This window comes from Corythoichthys intestinalis, chromosome 20, assembly GCF_030265065.1.
Source record: "Corythoichthys intestinalis isolate RoL2023-P3 chromosome 20, ASM3026506v1, whole genome shotgun sequence".
NCBI lineage: Eukaryota > Metazoa > Chordata > Actinopteri > Syngnathiformes > Syngnathidae > Corythoichthys > Corythoichthys intestinalis.
Genome location: NC_080414.1, coordinates 7,969,383 through 7,990,742, shown reverse-complemented (window position 1 = coordinate 7,990,742; position 21,360 = coordinate 7,969,383). Strand labels below are relative to the sequence as shown.

At 37.1% G+C, this 21,360-nt stretch overlaps 1 protein-coding gene across 5 annotated transcripts in view; it reads left to right on the top strand.

Annotated features, from left to right (window-relative positions):
* Positions 1-21,360, top strand: part of sema5a (sema domain, seven thrombospondin repeats (type 1 and type 1-like), transmembrane domain (TM) and short cytoplasmic domain, (semaphorin) 5A) — a 327,060-nt gene that overhangs the window by 220,321 nt on the left and 85,379 nt on the right. For all 5 annotated transcript variants that reach the window (XR_009061597.1, XM_057823814.1, XM_057823813.1 and 2 more), the window contains one exon: positions 13,526-13,730. Coding sequence is in view for 4 of the 5 variants with exons in the window: in XM_057823814.1 (XP_057679797.1) it covers positions 13,526-13,730 (205 nt within the window). In the remaining variant the exon portion in view is untranslated. The remainder of the gene's footprint in view (positions 1-13,525; positions 13,731-21,360) is intronic.

Here is a 21,360-nt window from a genome sequence, read left to right as displayed (position 1 = left end):
GTATTACCCAGAGCCGTATTACCGTGTATCGGATTAGCTGCCGTAAAGCAAGTGTCGTTATTGCCGCAAATGTAAACAAAGCGCTGCATAATGGATACATGTCAGACAGCAGCTAGTTCGGGTGTCCCGTCAACAGCGGTGACGTCGTCTGCCCGTCCGGCGTCAATCAGAGTACGCCACGTCGGGAGGGGAGGCAGCCAGCTGGCGGACGCGGCGATCAGATGACTGACAGTCTCAAAAAAGATAACAATTAAACGGCCAGGGCCGTCGCACCACTCAGAAGTGCAGTGAGCAGCGTGGGTAACAGTTAATGTTAACATGAAAGATGGTTGGCCCTCTGGGTGGGGAATTCAAATTAAAAAAGAATATACAGTAGATGGAACAACTCTTCACTTCAGTGTTGCAACTGTTCAGTTTTGCACATCAGATATTTATTTTAAAGAAAAAGTCTTAGCCAAAGTTATTTTTATTTTGTTTTTCAAAATATCTACATTTCAGAATATTGCATTTTCTATTTTTGAGCAGAATTCTAGCTTTGTGTAGGCTAATTTTCCTATTGTTGAAAGCACAAAAGTGTGTAATAAACAACTAGCACATTTATATTTTGCATTTTGTTTTCTTACTGTACCGAAAATTAACCGAACCGTGACCTCAAAACCGAGGTACGTACCGAACCGAGATTTTTGTGTACCGTTACACCCCTGGTATATGTATATTAAGCCTGAACGATATATCATATTTAAACATCGCCATCGCGATGTGCGCGTGCGCGATAGTTTTTATTTTTTTCTTAATCCACATAAGCCTTGCTTTCTGCTCTGTGCACAGCCTCACACCCTCCCTCTCCCAGCCCTTTGTTCCCACAGTCACTGCAGCACTTGCTTAATAAAGTTAACAATGCCGTCGTCTTTGATCTTGCCAAAGAAGCGGACATCAAAGCGGAGCAATGTGTCAATCATTTGTTTAACTTGTTAAACAGTTTCTGCATGGAAGCCGTGCTGGAATGAATGTGTGTGTGGAGACGTTGGAGACATATAAAATAAATGCCAGAAGTGATCATGAGGAATTTGAAATTTCTACATGTCACTCCAAGAGTCACAGCTAAGGTAGATAAACAGAAGCATTTAATAAACCCAAGCATTTTTCTACGACTGTACTTTATTCTTGTTCAAAAATGATCTGGTTGGACAGTTATGTTTAAACTGATCATAATCAGCGGGTTCTGGTCCCCATTAACAGCGAAAAACGAGGGATCACTGTACACTGTGGTGATGGTGAGTCATCCAAAGTCTTTCCAAAAAGCTATTCAAGTCATCTAGTGATAATTTCTTTAAAAAAAAAATATATATATATATATATATTTTTTTTTTTAATATCGCAATATAATATCGCAATATATCGCAAACCCCCAAAAAATCGCAACAATATTTTCCAATATTGTTCAGGCCTAATGTATATTTTAATAAATGTATTTTAGACACTTCAAATGTAATAATTATGATAAGTTTTAAACCTCTTACTGTCCCACGAATTATTTTTGAACAAGAATAAAGTAGTAGAAAATGCTTGGCTTTAATAAATACTTCATTGAGTGAGTCCACTCAAATCCGCTCAAGCTGCTCACTTACACACAATGAGTTGCCACAACAACTGTTTGACAAGTCAAACGATGATCGACCCATGCGGCGCTTTTGAAGTTTGTGACTCTGGCAAGCTCAAGCACAAACATCTGTCAATCATCGTTAACTTTAATAAGCAACTCCAGTACACGTGCACTGCCTGACGAACAAAGAGCAGGGAGAGGGAGCGAGAGTGAAACTACGCGATTGGCTCGGGACAGCTCATCTGTATTTTTTTTATTTTGTTTTTATTGACAAAAAAAATCAAAATGAACTGGGGGAAATTTGAAGCGGGCGAAATTTGAAGTGCGAAATAGCGAGGGATCATATAGGGGGTATATATTTATACATAATCAAGTTTGTATATATTGTAAAAAAAAAAAAAAAAAAAAAAAATTCTCTTTTTTAATTAAAATCTGAAACCAGTAAATATCTTTTTAGATACTTTTTTTTTTTTTTTTACAAAAATGCAAATCTGTTGTTTTTCTGGTTTAAAAAAAAAAAGGTAATTAATTTTTATTTTACAATTTTAAAATGTCTTAATATTTTTAAAAAATGATAAAAACTGTAAATATTCCGATTTATGTAGTCCTTGACGTCTAGGACTGCAAAAATTATACATACAGTGATGGGTTTTTTTTTCTTTAAAAAAAATGTAAGCATTTCTAAATAAATCATAAAAATATATTTGAATTTTATTTTAGCTAAAAACATGAAGCCACTGCAAAATGATGTATTGGCCTTGAGTTTGACGCCTGTTCTTCTACGCAAATACTCTTTTCGAATAAAGAAATTGCGCCATAATTCATGAAAAAACATCTCCCATCTTCCTTTTGGACTCCCATTAACCGACGGTGTTCTACACAAGCGGTGCGAAGGCACTTTATCCTCATGACTGATTATTCAGAGGAGGAGGTGAATGTTTTATTAGCAGAAGTGGCTCTTACGAGTAGAGATTAACAGATAATCCTCACTGCTCTCCATAGAGGATTGAAATCCCTTCAAGGCCTAACTGCCAGTCGATGAGAACTAGAGGTAGGAATCTCCGGTTACCATACGATACGATTTGCGATACAAGGTTAACGATAACGGTTATCACACGATATGGTGATAATTATCAATGCATGGGTCACGAAATCCTTCTAGGATATACCGTAATTTTTGGACTATAAAACCGTAATTTTTCCCTCATTTGGAATCCTGCGGCCAGTGTGGCTTATTTGTTGATTTCTTAGGGTTAATAGGTAACACTTTATTTGACAGCGGCGTCATAAGACTGTCATAACTATGACACGACAATATCATGGGCATTATTAAATGCTTATGACGGATGTTGTTAAGTGTCATCCAGCAAATTATATCACTACTCCATTTATGTCCAGCTTGGATCATTTACATCCATTCAAAAGTGAGATCATTTCCTGGATAACACTAAATGGCATGTTACAAGTAGGGCTGCAGCTATCGATTATTTTAGTAGTCGATTAACCAATGAACTAGTTAGTCCGAATAATCTGATAAGGACCATGAAAAATTAAAATACTTGAGCTGAGCCTCAAACGGTATTAACAAAAAAATAAAATAAAAATTGAAGATCTACGTACAACAAAAGAACAATTGGCTAACTTACATAGCAAAAGTCCACTAGGTTAAATGCTATAAAATGCTAACGTTTTTTTTTTTAGGGTTGTCAAAATTATCGCGTTAACGGGCGCAAATTTTAAAAAATTGATCACGTTAAAATATTTGACGCATTTAACGCACATGCCTCAAACAGATTAAAATGACAGCACAGTCTCATGTACACTTGTTACTTGTGTTTTTGGGTGATTTGTCAGCCTCTGCTGGCGCTTGGGTGCAACTGATTTTATGGGTTTCAGCACCATTGTGTAATTATTGATATCAACAATGGCGAGCTACTGGTTTATTTTTTGATAGGACGTTTTACAAATGTTATTAAAACGAAAACATTAAGAGGGGTTTTAATATCAAATTTCTATAACTTGTACTAACATTTATCTTTTAAGAACTACAAGTCTTTCTATCCATGGATCGCTTTAACAATTGATAATGTTAATGTCATCTTGTTAATTTATTGTTATAATAAACAAATACAGTACTTATGTACAGTATGTTGAATATGTTGAATCCGTCTTGTGTCTTCTTTCCATTCCAACAATGCTCTTAACAAATGGTTCGGACACATTTTCCTACAAATCAGCTAAATATACCTATAAACTAAACTATGAATGCATTAAAAACATTAGCTCAAACAAAAACTTAGCTTACGTTGGTCTTAACAGGGAGCAGTTGGATTCAGCCATGTGAAATGAGGCAGACCAGAGGGCAGTGTATCCACCCTAATCAATAAAACTAAATGCAAACACTTTCAAAACAAACCATTACAATGCCACTTTAATTAAACAAATACTCGAAGCGGTAAAAAGCAGTTTAATTCGAATATTTTTTTTTTCTAATCAAATACTCGAGTTAATCGATTAATCGTTGCAGCACTAGTTATAAGCATTCATGAATGCTCATGACAGTGTCATGTCATAATTGTAATTGTCTAATGGCAGTTTTATGGCGCCACTGTCAAATAAAGTGTTACCAAATACCATAACTAGCAATTATGAAACAACTAGAATGGTTACTGAAGAAATAATTACTATAGAACATGAATTTTGATATTTGCATCTGTAGCACCGCAATGCATGCTAGGAGGCATGTTGGACAACAGGAGTTTTGATAGCAGGTGGCAGCAGAGGTTGACTGCCTCCCCCAAGGGAACAGTGATGTCCAAATCAAGCTTCTTGGTTTATTGGTTTGTGGTGGTTCATTTCGTCTTGTGACAGTCGTATGATGCCGCTGTCAAATAAAGTGTTACCGGTTTATTTCTTTTGGTCTAAATATCCCATAATACAGTGAGGACAGCTGCGGCTTATAGTCCAGTGCGGCTTATCTGTGAACAAATGTGGTTTTCGTGTCAAATTTGGTGGGTGGCAGTTTATAGTCAGGTCCTAGTTTGAATACTGAATACAGTAGTTCCTTCATAGTAGACAGGCCGGTTCAGGTTCGGCCCAAAATGTCAATTATTATGTTCGGGTCAGGCCAGGCTTCTCTCTTGCTAACTTTTTTTTAAAGATCCAGAGCATACCCTGCGCACGTGAGCGCCGTGGCCAGTCTTTTTAATCTTCCCTTCCATATTTTATATTATATGCATATATATATATATATATATATATATATATATATATATATATATATATATATACAGTATAATATATATAATATGTGTGGCAGAAAACACTCCGGTGACTTGAAGTTCCGCTCTGAGACCCCAATTTGGCCAACTTTCAAAATTGTCCAATATACATGTGTGATACTTCACTGGAAAGCTTAAAATCTCCATTTTCTGGGGGAAGAAAAATTTCTTACAGGAGGGCATTTTTTTTTTTTTTTTTAAATGTTTTTTAAACAGCAATACCCTATCTGGAGATGAGAACACACGAGAGCGGAATTACAGACGCCACGACTTTAACGAGATGTTTTTGCATACTTACCTTGTTTCGAGCCAAAAACTCCATGTAGCATATAACACTGAATGTCAAGACACAGCTGTGAATGGACACAGCTGGATTTTGGGGGGATTTAATGGGTGAAACACGGTAATACAACAAGGGTCGCGATGCCGAAATCACAGACATCAAGGAGTGGTTGAGATTTTCTTTTTCATATATTTACCCTTTTAAACGTTTTTTTTTTTTTTTTTTCCTGAATTTTTCTTTGTTTGGATCGATTATTTATCATCTAACATAACAGAGAAAATACGACAGTAACAAAAAAATACAATTAAGCGATAGTTGCAATGTAGATATCCGTGACTTTTTTACAGACGCCATTTTTTTCATTGTGACATAATTTGTTAAAAGTTCAAAATATGTGAGTGGATAATTTTTTTAAGTTTTTTTTTTTTTTTTTTTAAACAAAATACAAGACAACAATTAATGATTCTAAGCTAAAAACGACAAGCATTTTGAATAATAAATATAATGAATTACCTTTGTTTTATGGCTGGGTTGAAACAAAAGCAGTTGCGCGACGTCTGTAAACGGGGGTTTTCAGGGTAAGACGGACAAATTAAAAATAGTTTGGGGGCTCCATGTGCCATGAATCTGCTATGACAGCATATAGACGTATTGTTCTATCAAACACAAGAGTTGTTTCGGCTTAAAATACAGCAATATCTTTTAAAGAGGAGTGCAAGAGCAGAAACTGCTTTTTCAGTCTTGTCTGTGTTTTCCTCTATATATATATATATATATATAGATACACTAGGACTGTCAAAATGATCACGTTAACGGGCGTTAATTAATTTTTTTAATTAATCATGTTAAAATATTTGACGCAATTAACGCACTCCCCCCGCTCAAGACAGATTTAAATGACAGTACAGTGAACTGCTTGTTAATTGTGTTTTATGGAGTTTTTCCGCCCTCTGCTGGCGCTTGGGTGCGACTGATTTTATAGGCTTCAGCACCCATGAGCATTGTGTAATTATTATTGACATCAACAATGGCGGGCTACTAGTTTATTTTTTGATTGAAAATTTTACAAATTTTATTAAAACGAAAACATTAAGAGGGGTTTTAATTTAAAATTTCTATAACTTGTACTAACATTTTTTCTTTTAAGAACTACAAGTCTTTCTATCCATGGATCGCTTTAACAGAATGTTAATAATGGTAATGCCATCTTGTTGATTTATTGTTATAATAAACAAATAGTTCTTATGTACTGTATTTTGAATGTATATATCCATCTTGTGTCTTATCTTTCCATTCCAACAATAATTTACAGGAAAAATATGGCATATTTTATAGATGGTTTGAATTGCAATTAATTGCGATTAATTACAATTAATTTTTAAGCTGCAATTAACTCGATTAAAAATGTTAATAGTTTGACAGCCCTAATATATACACATATTTTTGACCTGGTATTTCAATATGGAGCAGCAAGAAATTAAAAACAAACTAAAGTGCGGAAAGGCTTCAAATTGATTGTTGAAGATGCTACAGAAACCTGTGTCAGCTTCGCAGAATGTAACGAATGCGGCTCTTTGCTCTCACGCAAGAGCAGAAAGACTGGCACCTCGATATTGAGTAGGCATTTACTGGCAGAAATGATGATCGGACGAACATAAAATTTCGGGTTGGTTTCGGGCTCGGGCTTGCAAACCCTGTGAATTGATGGTGCTCGGGCCGGGTCAAGCTGGATTTTTTAGGCCCGATCTTACCTCTACTTCAAAGTTACTACTATGAAATTAAAAGGATCATATCTCCGGCTTTCCGTGGTCAATCAGTGACAAATAAAACTGGGAGAGACGTTTAAATCCGCGCTTTCGAGTCAGGTTGAGGGCAGCGCTCTATATCAAATACTTCATGTTTTTTACGATGCTTTAAAGACGCCACATGATTGAACAGGTTGGCGTTATCATAGAACGGCAAGCTTGTGTCTGATTAGTATAATGGAGTCATGATTATTTGTGCGACATCTCATTTGTGAAATTAGCAGTGCTAATCTTGGCAATGGCATCGCTTGCAAAAGATAAAAATAATACGTCAAATAAAAAGGAAAAATGTAACGACTCTTCTGTAGCCCAAAATAGCGGAGTAGGAGGAGTGTTTTTTTCTTCACAAATCTACTCAAGTAAAAATAAAAAGTATGGCTTAGCAAAACTACTTAGAAGTACATTTTTTTCCAAAAATACTCAAGTAAATGTAATGAAGTACAGGTAACACATTACTACCTACCTCTGCCTTTAAATGCCCGTAAACAAACAAGAAGGAACCTATAAACGCCTCCAAAACAGGGAAGACTGGCTGTGAATGCTGTTTCAGCGCCATTGACGGCTCTAGTCGTCCAATCTGTCTCTGACACTCCCAGTCAAAATGCAATGGACGTCTATTGCTGTCAGTGGCAGCCAATTAGCTAATACAGACACTATTGTAGTGGAAGATTTTGGTAGCAACCTGTTTTGATCCTTATTTTTTCGAACAGTGACACCTTTTTTGAAATGATATGTCGTTTCTGGGCAGAAGCGTGTCGATACATCACCATTTCGATATATTGTCACAGCTCCAGTGAGAACGTCCCTTTACCTACCACACATGTTCCAGCCTGCACATTTCCTGTGAGGTAAAGCAGTCCCACGATGATGTTCATGGAAAACCCAAAAACTCAGCGACCTGGAAAGCCACTCAGTGTAGTCACGTCTGCAAACAAGCTATTTGATTGAAAGTCATTTCCCTTCTAGAAACCCAATTTTCATTCTGCTCAAGATTGGAAACATTCCTCTTTCTTAGCATCCACACCCCAGAGAGCTACTTTTAAAAGTTTCTCCCGCATTGTCGTCTCCCCTCAAATGTGTCCACAAAAGCTGCTACTCACCACCGGGCCGACACGCACTTTATCTCAGTTTCAGTGACATGTTCATCAATTTGCCAATGCTCCGGAATTAGATTTATGAGTGCAGAATTTATGGTCTGACTATTTTATTACTCCTATCCCTTTGTGCACGTGCAGACATACCCATCTTTAAAACCAAGCTTACTCTATTTTGCATGAAAATAACAGGTTATAGACTGCAGCCAAAGAGAGATAATTAAGAGTCCGTGAACTCATTATTCAGCTCACACATGCTGATCATTGAGTTAGTGCCTAACAACCTATCGGTCTGCCGAGAAAATCCCCCAGTCTGTTTATTGACTGTACATTGATCTTGGGATTTTGTCTGTGAGTCATTGTCATTCCGTCTGTGCTTTAAAGGGATTTTTCTCTCTTATTTGTTATAAAGATGGCTTTTTTTAAACATAAATATGTTTTTATATTTTGCAAAATGTCAGAAAATAATGTTTGATTCAATATGGCATCTATTTCTAGTATCCTTCCTTAATCGATCCCATTTTTTTTCTTCGTATTTTGGCGTCCGAGTCCGAATCACCTGATTTTGAGAATCTGCCGATAAGGAGTCCCGATCTGTTCACGGAAAAAAAAGTATGCACGAAATCAATGCTGGGGGTGATACGGTTGGGCTGGACTTGGAGAATGGTTGTGCTAGCTAGCAAGCGAAGCTAGTATGATTACTGGCATGATATTGTCACATTCTACTGTTGGTCAGATTGTTTTGTTACAGAGCTGTGGGATGAGTTCCCAATGTGGTACCTGCATCCAATTCCAGCTCAGCAATGTCTTTAAAACGATCCTAGGCGGCTTGCCGAGAATTGACTTGCTGTTATTTGACAGTTTGTAGATCCCTTATTCACTAGTTGCATCATTGCCTTGTTTTCTTCATTTGTCTCTCACTGCGGTTTTCCCTTTTTTTTTTTTTTTTAATTGATCCTGACATACTGTCACGGACCCATTTTGTGTCTCCCTTTTCGCAATCATGTTTTTTTTTTTGTGTGTGTGTGTTCAATAAAGAGTTTTAAATACAGTCGGGCAAATATGTATTTAGTCAACCACCAATTGTGCAAGTTCTCCTACTTGAAAAGATTAGAGAGGCTTGTAATTGTCAACATAGGTAAACCTCAACTATGAGATACGGAATGTGGAAAAAAAAAAAAAAAAAAAAACAGAAAATCACATTGTTTGATTTTTAAAGAATTTATTTCCAAATTAGAGTGGAAAATAAGTAGTTGGTCACCTACAAACAAGCAAGATTTCTGGCTGTCAAAGAGGTCTAACTTCTTCTAACGAGTCTCCACTCGTTACCTGTGTTAATGGCACCTGTTTTAACTCATTATCGGTATAAAAGACACCTGTCCAAAACTTCAGTCAGTCACACTCCAAACTCCACTATGGCTAAGACCAAACAGCTTCGAAGGACACCAGAGACAAAATTGTAGAGCTGCACCGGGCTGGGAAGACTGAATTTGCAATAGGTAAAATGCTTGGTGTAAAGAAATCAACTGGGAGTAATTAAGAAAATGGAAGACATACAAGACCACTGATCTCCCTTGATCTGGTCCATGCAAGATCTCACCCCGTGGGGTCAAAATGATAACAAGAACGTTGACCAAAAATCCCAGAACCACACGGTGGGACCTATTGAATGACGTACAGAGAGCTGGGACAAAGTAGCAAAGGCTGCTATCAGTAACACAATGCGCCGCCAGGGACTCAAATCCTGCCCTGCCAGACGTGTCCCCCTGCTGAAGAAAGTACACGTCCAGGCCCGTCTGCGGTTCGTTAGAGAGCATTTGGAGGATCCAGAAGAGGACTGGGAGGATGTGTTATGGTCAGATGAAACCAAAATAGAACTTTTTGGTAGAAACACAGGTTCTCGTTTTTGGAGGAGAAAGAATACTGAATTGCATCCAAAGAACACCATACCCACTTTGAAGCATGGGGGTGAAAACATCACGTTTGGTGCTGTTTTTCTACAAAGGGACCAGGACGACTGATCTGTGTAAAGGAAAGAACGAATGGGGCCATCTATCGAGAGATTTTGAGTGAAAATCTCCTTCCATCAGCAAGGGCATTGAAGATGAGACGTGGCTGGGTCTTTCAGCATGACAATGATCCCAAACACACAGCCAGGGCAACAAAGGAGTGGCTTCGTAAGAAGCATTTCAAGGTCCGGGAGTGGCCTAGCCAATCTCCAGATCTCAACCCCATAGAAAATCTGTGGAGGGAGTTGAAAGTCCGTGTTGCCCAACGACAGCCCCAAAACAACACTACTCTAAAGGAGATCTGCATGGAGGAATGGGCCAAAATACCAGCAACAGTGTGAAAAGCTTTTGAAGAGTTACAGAAAACGTTTGGCCTCCGTTATTGCCAACAAAGGGTACATAACCAAGTATTGAGATGAACTTTTGGCATTGACCAAATACTTATTTTCCACCAAGATTTGCAAATAAATTCTTTAAAAATCAAACAATGTGATTTTCTGTTTTTTTTTTTTCACATTCTGTCTCATGGTTGACAGAATGCTTTAAAGTACCTTCATACTGTTCTGATTTATGCTAGTCATAATTTTGCAAACCTTAACTGCTGCCTTTGTGTAAATATTTTTGGGTTCTATATTTGCATTTTTATTTTTTTCAATCTTACTTTAAAACTCTATCTTGTATCCCTAAATAATTGGAGTTGCACATTCAATTTCGTTGTCAAGGCAATGAAAAATAAGACTTTTCTATTCTATTCAAATATGTCCTGCTCTAGCTGAAAAGCCAAGCCCTTATGTAGCCTGCGCTTTTCCCAGTGCTATTACTCAATGGCTCTTGCAATCTTAGCAGAGGACATAAGGTGAGATGGACACACTTGTACACTCTCAGCCAAATGATGGTTCTGTCCCTCACCTCAGCTGGACTGAACAGACAAATTCACACATCCATCTCAGTGTATACGCTCAAAAGTATCATGCGTGCGCCTTGTCACCATGGTAGATATGTAATCATACAGATCCCCATGTGCACAAGGCCAATCTCTCCAAACGATCTTCACTATAGGGAGACGCTATAATACGATGCTTGCTCATACAGTGTGTCTCTTAGCTGGGAGAAAAAAAATAAGCAGCCACGCATATAAAAGCTTCGTGCTGTCCCTTATGACACCCATTTCCCGTCTGCTGAAGTGGTGAGGGGTGACGATCCATTGCCCATCACTGCAAAAGCCACCATGACGCTCATCTGTCAGTCCATGCAAGGCCGGGAATTGATCCGAAAAAAGTGGCTGTGCTGTAGCTAGTCACTTAGAACTAATGTTCGAACCCAGTTAACAGTAACCTGTCCAAGTATGGTTAAGCCTCAAGTAAATCACAATTCATTATACGAGCGCCTATTGGAGTGGAATTACCAAAAACATAACCATAACATTAAGCACACTCTGCACGTACGTTTCCATCAGATGCAGTATAAAAAAGCTCATAATGTTGATGGATATTTGTAATAAATGAAATTCTGCACAAGAAGTGTGAAATATTACAAACGGCTCAGGCTAACGGTGCGGGTGCACGCTACAGCAACCTACAATAATAAAAACGACATTTTCTGTCAAACTCTGTGCTGTTTTTTTTTTTTTTTTTTTAACAGTGCGAATTAAAACCTTTTAAATGAAGAATAAAAGTTTTTTTCAAGGGTTAATGTTACTACAATTTACACTTTACACTCTGAGCATTTTTTGTTTTTTTGAGTTTTGATTTACAGTGGTATGAAAAAGTATCTGAACATTTTGGAATTTCTCACACTTCTGCATAAAATCACCATCAAATGAAATCTGATCTTTGTCAAAATCACACAGATGTAAAAACACTGTTCACTTTAACTACAACGACCCAAACATTTATAGGTTTTCATATTTTAATGAGGATAGCAGACAGACAGGGGAAAAATCAGTGAAGCCTCTACCTAAGAAGAATTAAAGAGCAATTAACACCAATTTTTACCAAACAATTTAAGTCAGGTGTGTGCCCAATCACTGATGGGTGGTTTAAAGCTGCCCTGCCCACTATAAAACACACACCTGGTAAGAACTGTCTTGATGAGAAGCATTGTCTGATGTGCATCATGGCTTGGTCAAAAGAGCTGTATGAAGACCAGAGATCAAGGATTGTTGATTCGTATAAAGCTGGGAAAGGATACAAAACCATCTCTAAAAGTCCGGATGTTCATCAATCGACAGTCAGAGAAGTTGTCTACAAATGGAGAGAGTTTGGCACTGTTGCTTCTCTCCCAAGGAGCTCAGTGCAGAATACTCAGAGAGGTAAAAAAAAGACTACAGAAATCACTGGCACACTCAATATCTCTGTGCACACATCAACTATATGTAAAACTATGGCCAAGAATGGTGTTCATGGGAGGACTCCACGGAGAAAGCCACTGCTGTCTAAAAAAAAAACCCATTGTTGCTCGTTTAATGTTCGCAAAAAGGCACTTGGACACTCCACAAAAGTTTTGGCAAAACATTTTGTGGACTAATGAAAGCAAAGTTGAATTGTTTGGGAGTAACACACAATGTCATGTGTGGAGGTAAAATGGAACAGCTCATCAACACCCCATCCCCACTGTGAAGCATGGTGGAGGGAGCATCCTGATTTGGGGCTGTTTTGCTTCCTGAGGTCCTAGACAACTTGCAATCATTAATGGAAGAATAATTTCAAAAGTTAATCAGGATGTTTTGCAGGAAAACCTAAGGCCTTCTTATAGACAGTTGAAGCTAAAAAGAGGATGGATGCTGCAAACAAGACAATGATCCAAAACACAGAAGTAAATCAACTTCAGAATGGTTTCAGAAGAACAAAATACACGTTCTGGAGTGGCCAAGTCAAAGTCCAGACTTAATCCCCATTGAGATGCTGTGGCATGACCGAAAGACAGAGATTAATGCCAGACATCCCAGGAATCTGACTGAACTACAGCAGTTTGGTAGAGGAAAAATGGGCCAAGATTAGTCCTGATCGATGTGCCAGACTGATCTGCAGCTGCAGTAAGCACCTGGTTGAAGTTATTGCTGCCAAAGGGGGAGCCACAAAATATTAAATGTGATGGTTCACCTCCCTATTTTTCCCCCTTTTGTCATTGTTTGCATACTATCCTCATTAAAATATGAAAACCTATAAATGTTTGGGTGGTTTTATTTAAAGCAGACACTGTGTTTTCATCTGTTTGAGTTTGACAAAGATAAGATCATATTTGATGATTATTTTATGCAGAAATGTGAGAAATTCCAAAAGGTTTAGATACTTTTTTAAGCCACTGTATGTATAAATCAATACACATAGCATTAAGTGCAAATGACCATTTTGACTTACCTACTGCATAGCAAAACGCCAATCTACTATTTTCAACATATCTGCCTACAATACCATGCTAGGCTAATTTCCATTTTGTCCAACTCCACAGTGCGGCACCATCGACTCGGGCTCCTATGTGAACCTAACAGAGAGAAACTTGCAAGACGCCCAGAAGTTTTTGTTAATGCACGAAGTGGTCCAACCTGTGGTTCCCGTTCCCTACTTCATGGAGGACAACGTTCGCTTCAGCCATGTGGCAGTAGATGTGGTGCAGGGCAAAGACATGCTCTTTCATATCATCTATTTAGCCACTGGTAAGTTCACCACGCTTCATGTTTGTGCCTTTTTTTTTTTTTTACATGTCTAAATTGTTGCATGTACAAAGGCCGTTTCACACAGCAGCCTGGTGTGATAGAGTACGCGGCAACCAGAGGTGGGTGGAGTAGACATAAATTTTACTCAAGAGTAGCGTTACTTCAAAATAATTTTACTCAATTTTGACAGCCCTACTACTTTTACTTATCGTGTTAACGGGCGGTAATTAATTTTTTTTATTAATCACTCAGTTAAAATATTTGACGCAATTAACGCACATGTCCCGCTCAGACAGATTTAAATGACAGTAGAGTGAAATGCCCACTGGTTAATTGTGTTTTATGGAGTTTTGCCGCCCTCTGCTGGCGCTTGGGTGCGACTGATTTTATGGGCCTCAGAACCCATGAGCATTGTGTAAGTAATTATTGACATCAACAATGGCGGGCTACTAGTTTATTTTTTGATTGAAAATTTTACAAATTTTATTAAAACAAAAACATTAGGAGGGGTTTTAATATAAAATTTCTATAACTTGTACTAACATTTATCTTTTAAGAACTACAAGTCTTTCTATCCACTGATTGCTTTAACAGAATGTTAATAATGTTAATGCCATCTTGTTGATTTATTGTTATAATAAACAAATACAGTCCTTATGTACCATATGTTGAATGTTTATATCCATCTTGTCTTATCTTTCCATTCCAACATTTTATTTTACAGAATATATGTATAATTTACAGAAAAATATGGCATATTTTATAGATGGTTTGAATTGCGATTAATTGCGATTAATTACGATTAATTAATTTTAAGCTGTAATTAACTCGATTAAAAATTTTAATCGTTCGACAGCCCTAAAAAGTAGTCATTCAAAAAATGTATTTGGTGAAAAGAATCCTCAAGTAATGAGTAACATTATGAGTAACTGCTTAAGATACTTGATTTTTTTTTTTTTAACGGTATTTTTTTCTCAGCACAAACTTATCTATATGAACTGTTATTATTATACTGTACCATAAGTTATTACATAACCACATTAATTTTTTCAGCACAAACTTATCTATATGAACTGTTATTATTATACTGTACCATAAGGTATTACATAACCACATTAAGCCAAGAAAAATACACCCAAAAAAAAACATTGAATTCCGGGGAGAGAAAAAAATCCTACAGAAATTAAGCATTATTTGTCCAAAGATCATGAGTGTCCTCTAGTGGAGAAAACATATTTCCTATTATGAAACTAAAAGGATCATATCTCCGGTTTTCAGTTGTAAATCGGTGCCAAATAAAAACTGGGAGACAGAATAAAATTCAAGCTTTCGAGTCATGTTGCCAAAGACATGATTTTTTTTTACAGTGCTATAAAGACGTCATGTGATTGAACAGGCCGGCGTGTTAATACAGTGTGGCAAATAAGTGTTTAGTCAACCACCAATTGTGCAAGTTCTCCTACTTGAAAAGATTAGAGAGGCCTGTAATTGTCATCATGAGTAAATCTCAACCATGAGAGACAGATTGTGGAAGAAAAAAAAAACGAAAATCACATTGTTTGATTTTTAAAGAATTATTTCCAAATTAGAGTTGAAAATAAGTATTTGGTCACCTACAAACAAGCAAGATTTCTGGCTGTCAAAGAGGTCTAACTTCTAACGAGGTCTCACGAGGCACATGAGGCTCCTGTTCCTTTAACAGATGTTTATTGGTCATCAACACGCCGTAAAATTAAAGTTCAGACATACAAAATAAGGAAACTCATCTTTATTAAACACTCTAAACGTTAGCATTGCTACATTGAGGCTAATGGGGGAAAAAAGATAACCTACTTTAGCCTGCTATAAAACATTGGCAGTCTTCTCCAAAACGCAAATTTGTGGGTAAAAGATGCCTCTTCAAACATGAAAAGTTTGCTAACGAAAAAAATGGGGGGAAAAAGTTGATTACTGACACCACATGCAATGACAAAAGAGCTTTTTTGCCGAGTTTAAAGCTTACGGTTAACGGTTTAGCGAACGTATTTCCGGTGAAAATTTCAAAATAAAAGCATGTCATGTTCGTCATATAAATAACAATTTCTGGAGTTAATCCCACATACTTCAGAATTCAGATTCTACGCTAAGAATAGCTTTAAAATGACACCTTTTATGAAACATCTGATTGGTTTTATCAGTAGAAAGAAAAGGGGGAGTATGATTCGATTAGTCGACTAATCGTAAAAATTGTTGCTGACTAATCAAGAGAAAATTAGTCGTTTGGGACAGCCCTAGTTGTACAGTGTACCGGAACATATTTCCTCCACACCCTTCTCACCTTTTTAACCCCTGACCCATTTTCATGCCTGAAATATGCTTGCTATAGCGTTTTGCGCTTGCACTGGGTGAAGCTAGTGTGAAACAGCCTTTATGGTCTGGTGTTATACTTAAACATTGTTTACCCAAATGTTGATTGATAAGCACTTGATTGCAGTTGTCAGTTGCATAAATGATCTAGTCCTGCATCCAAAAGAACTTGTTCCATTTCAACACTACACTCACATGGGTATTGTTACAACCATGAAATTATTTTGTAGAAAGATTAGAAAAGGAAAACAGTGGGAGGGGAGAAAAAAATCATAAGTCATAAGTGATTATAAAGACATCTCGCACATATTCTCAGTCTCATTGTGTTGTCACCAGCAATCAGCACATTGTCTGATCCCACTAGTGTGACTATGCTTTGACAGCCTGAGTAAAGTGTGGAGCAGCTTATCTGTGTGTTACCACATACTCACCAGGCATCTGCTTTCTGGTCTGGAATAATTTGTTACGCTTACTGTAGCATGGGAAGGGACGAAATGCAGAAAAGTCAACTTTAAATAGTAAGGGAGGTTCCCAAAAAATCGATTATTAGATGCATCGCGATTCGCCACGTGACGATTCGATTATGATTCCTTAAGGTTAAAAAAACGATGATTTTCCCTAATACCGTATTGGCCCGAATATAAGACGGTTCTGATTATAAGACGACCCCCTTTTTCAAGACTCAAGTTTGAAAAAAGACTTTTTGAACACCAAATTAATCTTTATACAGAAAATAATTGCAGTACCTCCAAAACAAATGATTATAACAATATATTTGAGAGAAAAAGCATGTTATTATGCCTCATTCAAATCTTAATATCTGAACATTTAAATATGTAAACTAGAGATGTCCCGATCCGATATTTGGATCGGATTGGACGCTGATATGGGCAAAAAAATGCGCATCGGTATCGGATCGGAACACGGAAAAATTCCAATCCAGACTTCCGAACCAGTTTTTTTTAAATCCGTTTTCCAGCGCACCGATTTACATAATCCATTCCAGTTTTTGCTTCAGTTTCCCTAAAATCCGGTCCGCATTTTACTGCACACCTTCAACACACTACATTTACACTACCGTCTCCCAATTTACCGAGAGACTTTATCGGTAAAAATGTCAGTTGTGTGGAATCGTTTCACCTTAAAGGACGACAAAGACGAAGAGGCAGAGTGCAACATATGCCACAGTAAAGTCAAGCATAGTGGTAAAGCTGCAAGAAGTTTTAATACAACCAACCTAATCAAGCATTTAGCGAAATACCACCAAACAATATGAGGGGTATGTTAAGAAAACCGAAGACTAAAAGAAAGGTCCTACGCAACGAACACTGGCAGAAACCTTTGCTATGCGTGACAAACTGGCACTCGACAGTCCCAAAGCCCAGGGAATAACAAGAGTCATTGCCGAAGAATTCATTCTGGATGACGAGCCATTATCTCTCTTGAGTAAAGACGCACCATCCAACACTTAGAACCACGGTACAACATGTCCAGCCGTCATTACATCCTTGAGTGATTCAGCCGTGGAAGATTCGAGAACGATTCACAAACATCCAAATTCCAATTATTGAAATATGTCAAGTAAAGCGGAACAAATACACAGCGCGGTCTTTGGGACGCAATGAGAAACTGACCGCGTTGCGTCCCGAAAGTAAACATAGTGCTTGTCATAGACCCGGGTAATGCCAATGCTCAACTCACGGCTTTAGCTCAACTCATGCCGCTGGATAAAAAACACAAGAATACCTGACTGCTGCTGACAGCCGCTACAAACTACGTCAACGTCGTTTTACTGGAGATAGTAGATATCATATGTATAGAGAACTAGATGCAAAACGACAGACTCGACTGCGTTGGCAACACTGAAGTATTGAAAACCAGATGCGTTAGTAAACAGCCGCCATCTTAAAGCAGAAGACTTCCCTAGTAGGCTGTTGTGAACCTTCCAAGCGAACCTAATTAACTTTTTATCTAAAATACTCCTAAATCGGCAAAATCTTGACTTGAATCTATCTTCAAAACAGTTTTAAAACTTTCACATGTCGAAAGTAGACAGAAGGGAAATTATCGAATAACGGGTGCAATTTTAACAACTTTTAACAGTTGATTCGCAAAATTAAATGAATTGAATGTAGTTCAAAGCTGCTGATACAGAATGGGGACTTGAGTATTTTATTTACTGTTTTAAAATGTTAACTTGATACTGAAATAGTCGTTTATTTAAACCTGAGAGGCTTTTTATACAATTTTTGTAACTAATGCACGAAACAATAAAAGCATTTAATAGCTTGGAGGATTTGTGGGATTTTCCACTGAGGTTGTTGGTGTGTTTTGCTTTTTTAAGACATTTTACAATATTATTTGTATGTTTTACTGACTAACTATGCCATTTCTGTTTGTTATTTATCATGTTTTGTGTTTGTCACTGAATAAACAGGTCAGTTTCTTGTTACCAACCGTTGTGTGTTATTCAAACTCACCTAATTCAGCTGGCTAGTTGTTATCAAGAGTACTAAAACCTTTTTCAAAATGAGTCTGACAACTAAGTAAGGAGGCTAAATAACTTTAAACTTAAACACATGCTCAGATAGGTCGGTATCGGTATCGGTCGGTATCGGATCGGAAGTGCAAAACAATATCGGTATCGGATCGGAAGTGCAAAAACCTGGATCGGGACATCCCTAATATAAACTAAAGTGCAATCACATTCTTAAATGAATGGCTTCTGGTTTTTGAAATGTAAATAAACCAATCTATTGTAATAAAACAACAAAATTGCCATCACTCCATTAACCATCAAAGTGAAGTCTAACTGTAACTGTAGTCTTGAAACTAATCTGAATAAGGATTGCAATAAAATAATGCAAACTGGTTAAACTTGAGAGTAGCTGAATATAAGACAACCCCCACTTTTTCAGCCTTATTTCAATGCAAAAAAACAGTCTTATATTCGGGCCAATACGGTAACTTTCTGACAGCCGCTCGTAGCGAAACGAAATTCAAGACACATTTGCCGCCCGGACACCTTTAACGGACGCACGCGCGCACAACATTATGATGGATGCTGCTTTTCCTGAGCGAGAGATTTACTCCTTTTCAAAAGAATGGAAAATAAATTTGTGTATGAGACAGGCAGGGACCCGGCAGTCGCGCTTCTGTGCGCAAGTTATTTTTTTAGAGGAGAGGGGAAGAGAGATAGTTCGTTGCTCCTTGTCTGCCAGATGTCTAGCAGTAGTTTCAAGACATGTCAATTGAAAAATGTCCTGACTGTGTTGCTAAGACCCGTGTGCGTCTATAAGAGGTGAGTACATGAACCGTCTTGTACTGTTTAGCCGTTATTGTTGTTGTTACCAGTTAGCGCCAAGCGCTAAGCTAATTAGCTAATTCGCCAACGTGTATTTCATATGCAGAACGTGTAAAACCATGATTAAGTACAGCGGTAACACTACAAACATGCAAATTAGCACAGAAATCTGTGAAAACAAAGTATGTTGGTTAAAAGAAGTCTAATTTCAAAAGACACTTTGTTTCCAGAAAATGTGGAATTCATTTCACCTGTGTAAATTTTATTGTTGACAGAAATAAGTACTGCCTTTAAAATGGTTGTTTTTTGCACTTTCTTGTAAAAAAAAACAATAAATAAATAAGCAGCTTAAGGACAGCTTTTTGTTGTATGGGCATGTTTCCATCGTTCCTGTTGAATCATTAGGATATTTTATATGAATAATGGACATAAATTTGTTTGGCTACTTTATTAATTACTAACGTACAATGCAAGGATAATCGTGATCATCGTGATCATCGTCAATAACGTGATCATCGTTCAGTAATCGAATCGTAGCACCCTGAATCGTAATCGAATCGAATCGTGGGGTGCCTAAGATGGCACACCCCTATTAAATAGCCTTATAGACAAACAACTGTTCACCTCTAATACCATTTTAGAATATTTAATAAATGTAAGAAAGTTGCTTTTGGAATATGGGATATTGAAAAACCCACACAAGCACAGAAAGAACATAGAAGTCGACAAGCCAGGTTCCAAATCTTCAATCTCAGAACTTTGAGGCAGATATGCTAACCACTAGTCTCCCCATGAAGTCAATTCACATTATCTGCAACTAATTACTTTTTTCACTTTGCCCAAAGGGGCTGCATGAGTAATAAATGAGTTTATTCGAGCGCTTCCTAAGGGAGAAAAAAAAACTCCTATAATTTCTTCTCTGGGGAGCAAAGCTCACCTCAATGAAAAGTTTTATTTGCACTGTATTTCTACCCTCTCTTCCCTATTAGAGGACTTCTTAAAGAAAACAGTCTATTTTAGAAGGGTGTTTTAAGTAACGTTTTTTGGTTATTGTTGTTTCACCTCACACTTTAAGACCATTTATACTGTTTAATGATTTTTTTTAACATAACGTGTGTCAGTCTAAATAGTTTGCGTTTAATCTTATATCATTTTTTTCAAACAATAATTTAGGGCTGCAGCTATCGATTATTTTAGTAGTTGATTAATCGATGAACTAGTTAGCTCGAATAATCGAGTGATCGGATAAGGGACATAAAAAAATACCTAACCTGAGGCTCAAATGGTATATAAAATGAATAAATGAGGATATATGTAAACAAAAGAACAATTTGCTAACTTATAGCAAAAGTCCGCTAGCTTAAATGCTATAAAATGCCAACTTTTTTATATATATATACAATGCTCTTAACATATAGTTCAAACACATATTCCCACAAAAAAAATGCTAAATATACCTTTAAACTAAATTACAAATGCATTCAAAAAAAATTAGCTCAAACAAAAACTTAGCTTATGTTGGTCTTAACAGGGAGCAGCTGGATTCAGCCATGTGAAATGAGGCAGACTAGAGGGCAGTGTATCCACCCAAATCAATAAAACTAAATGCAAACACTTTTAAAATAAACCATTACAACGCCACTTTAATTAAAAAATTTTTGCTCCCGATTCAATTCCAATCATTCCCGATAATTTTTCCCGATCATATACATTTTGGCAATGCATTAAGAAAAAAATGAATACAACTCGGACGAATATATACATTCAACATACAGTACATAAGTACTGTATTTGTTTATTATGACAATAAATCCTCGAGATGGCATTTACATGATTAACATTCTTTCTGTGAGAGGGATCCAAGGATAGAAAGACTTGTAATTCTTAAAGGACAAATGTGACTTTGTACATTGTGACTAAATATTGCCATCTAGTGTATTTGTTGCTTTCAGTAAATGATACTGCAGCCATTTAACTTCT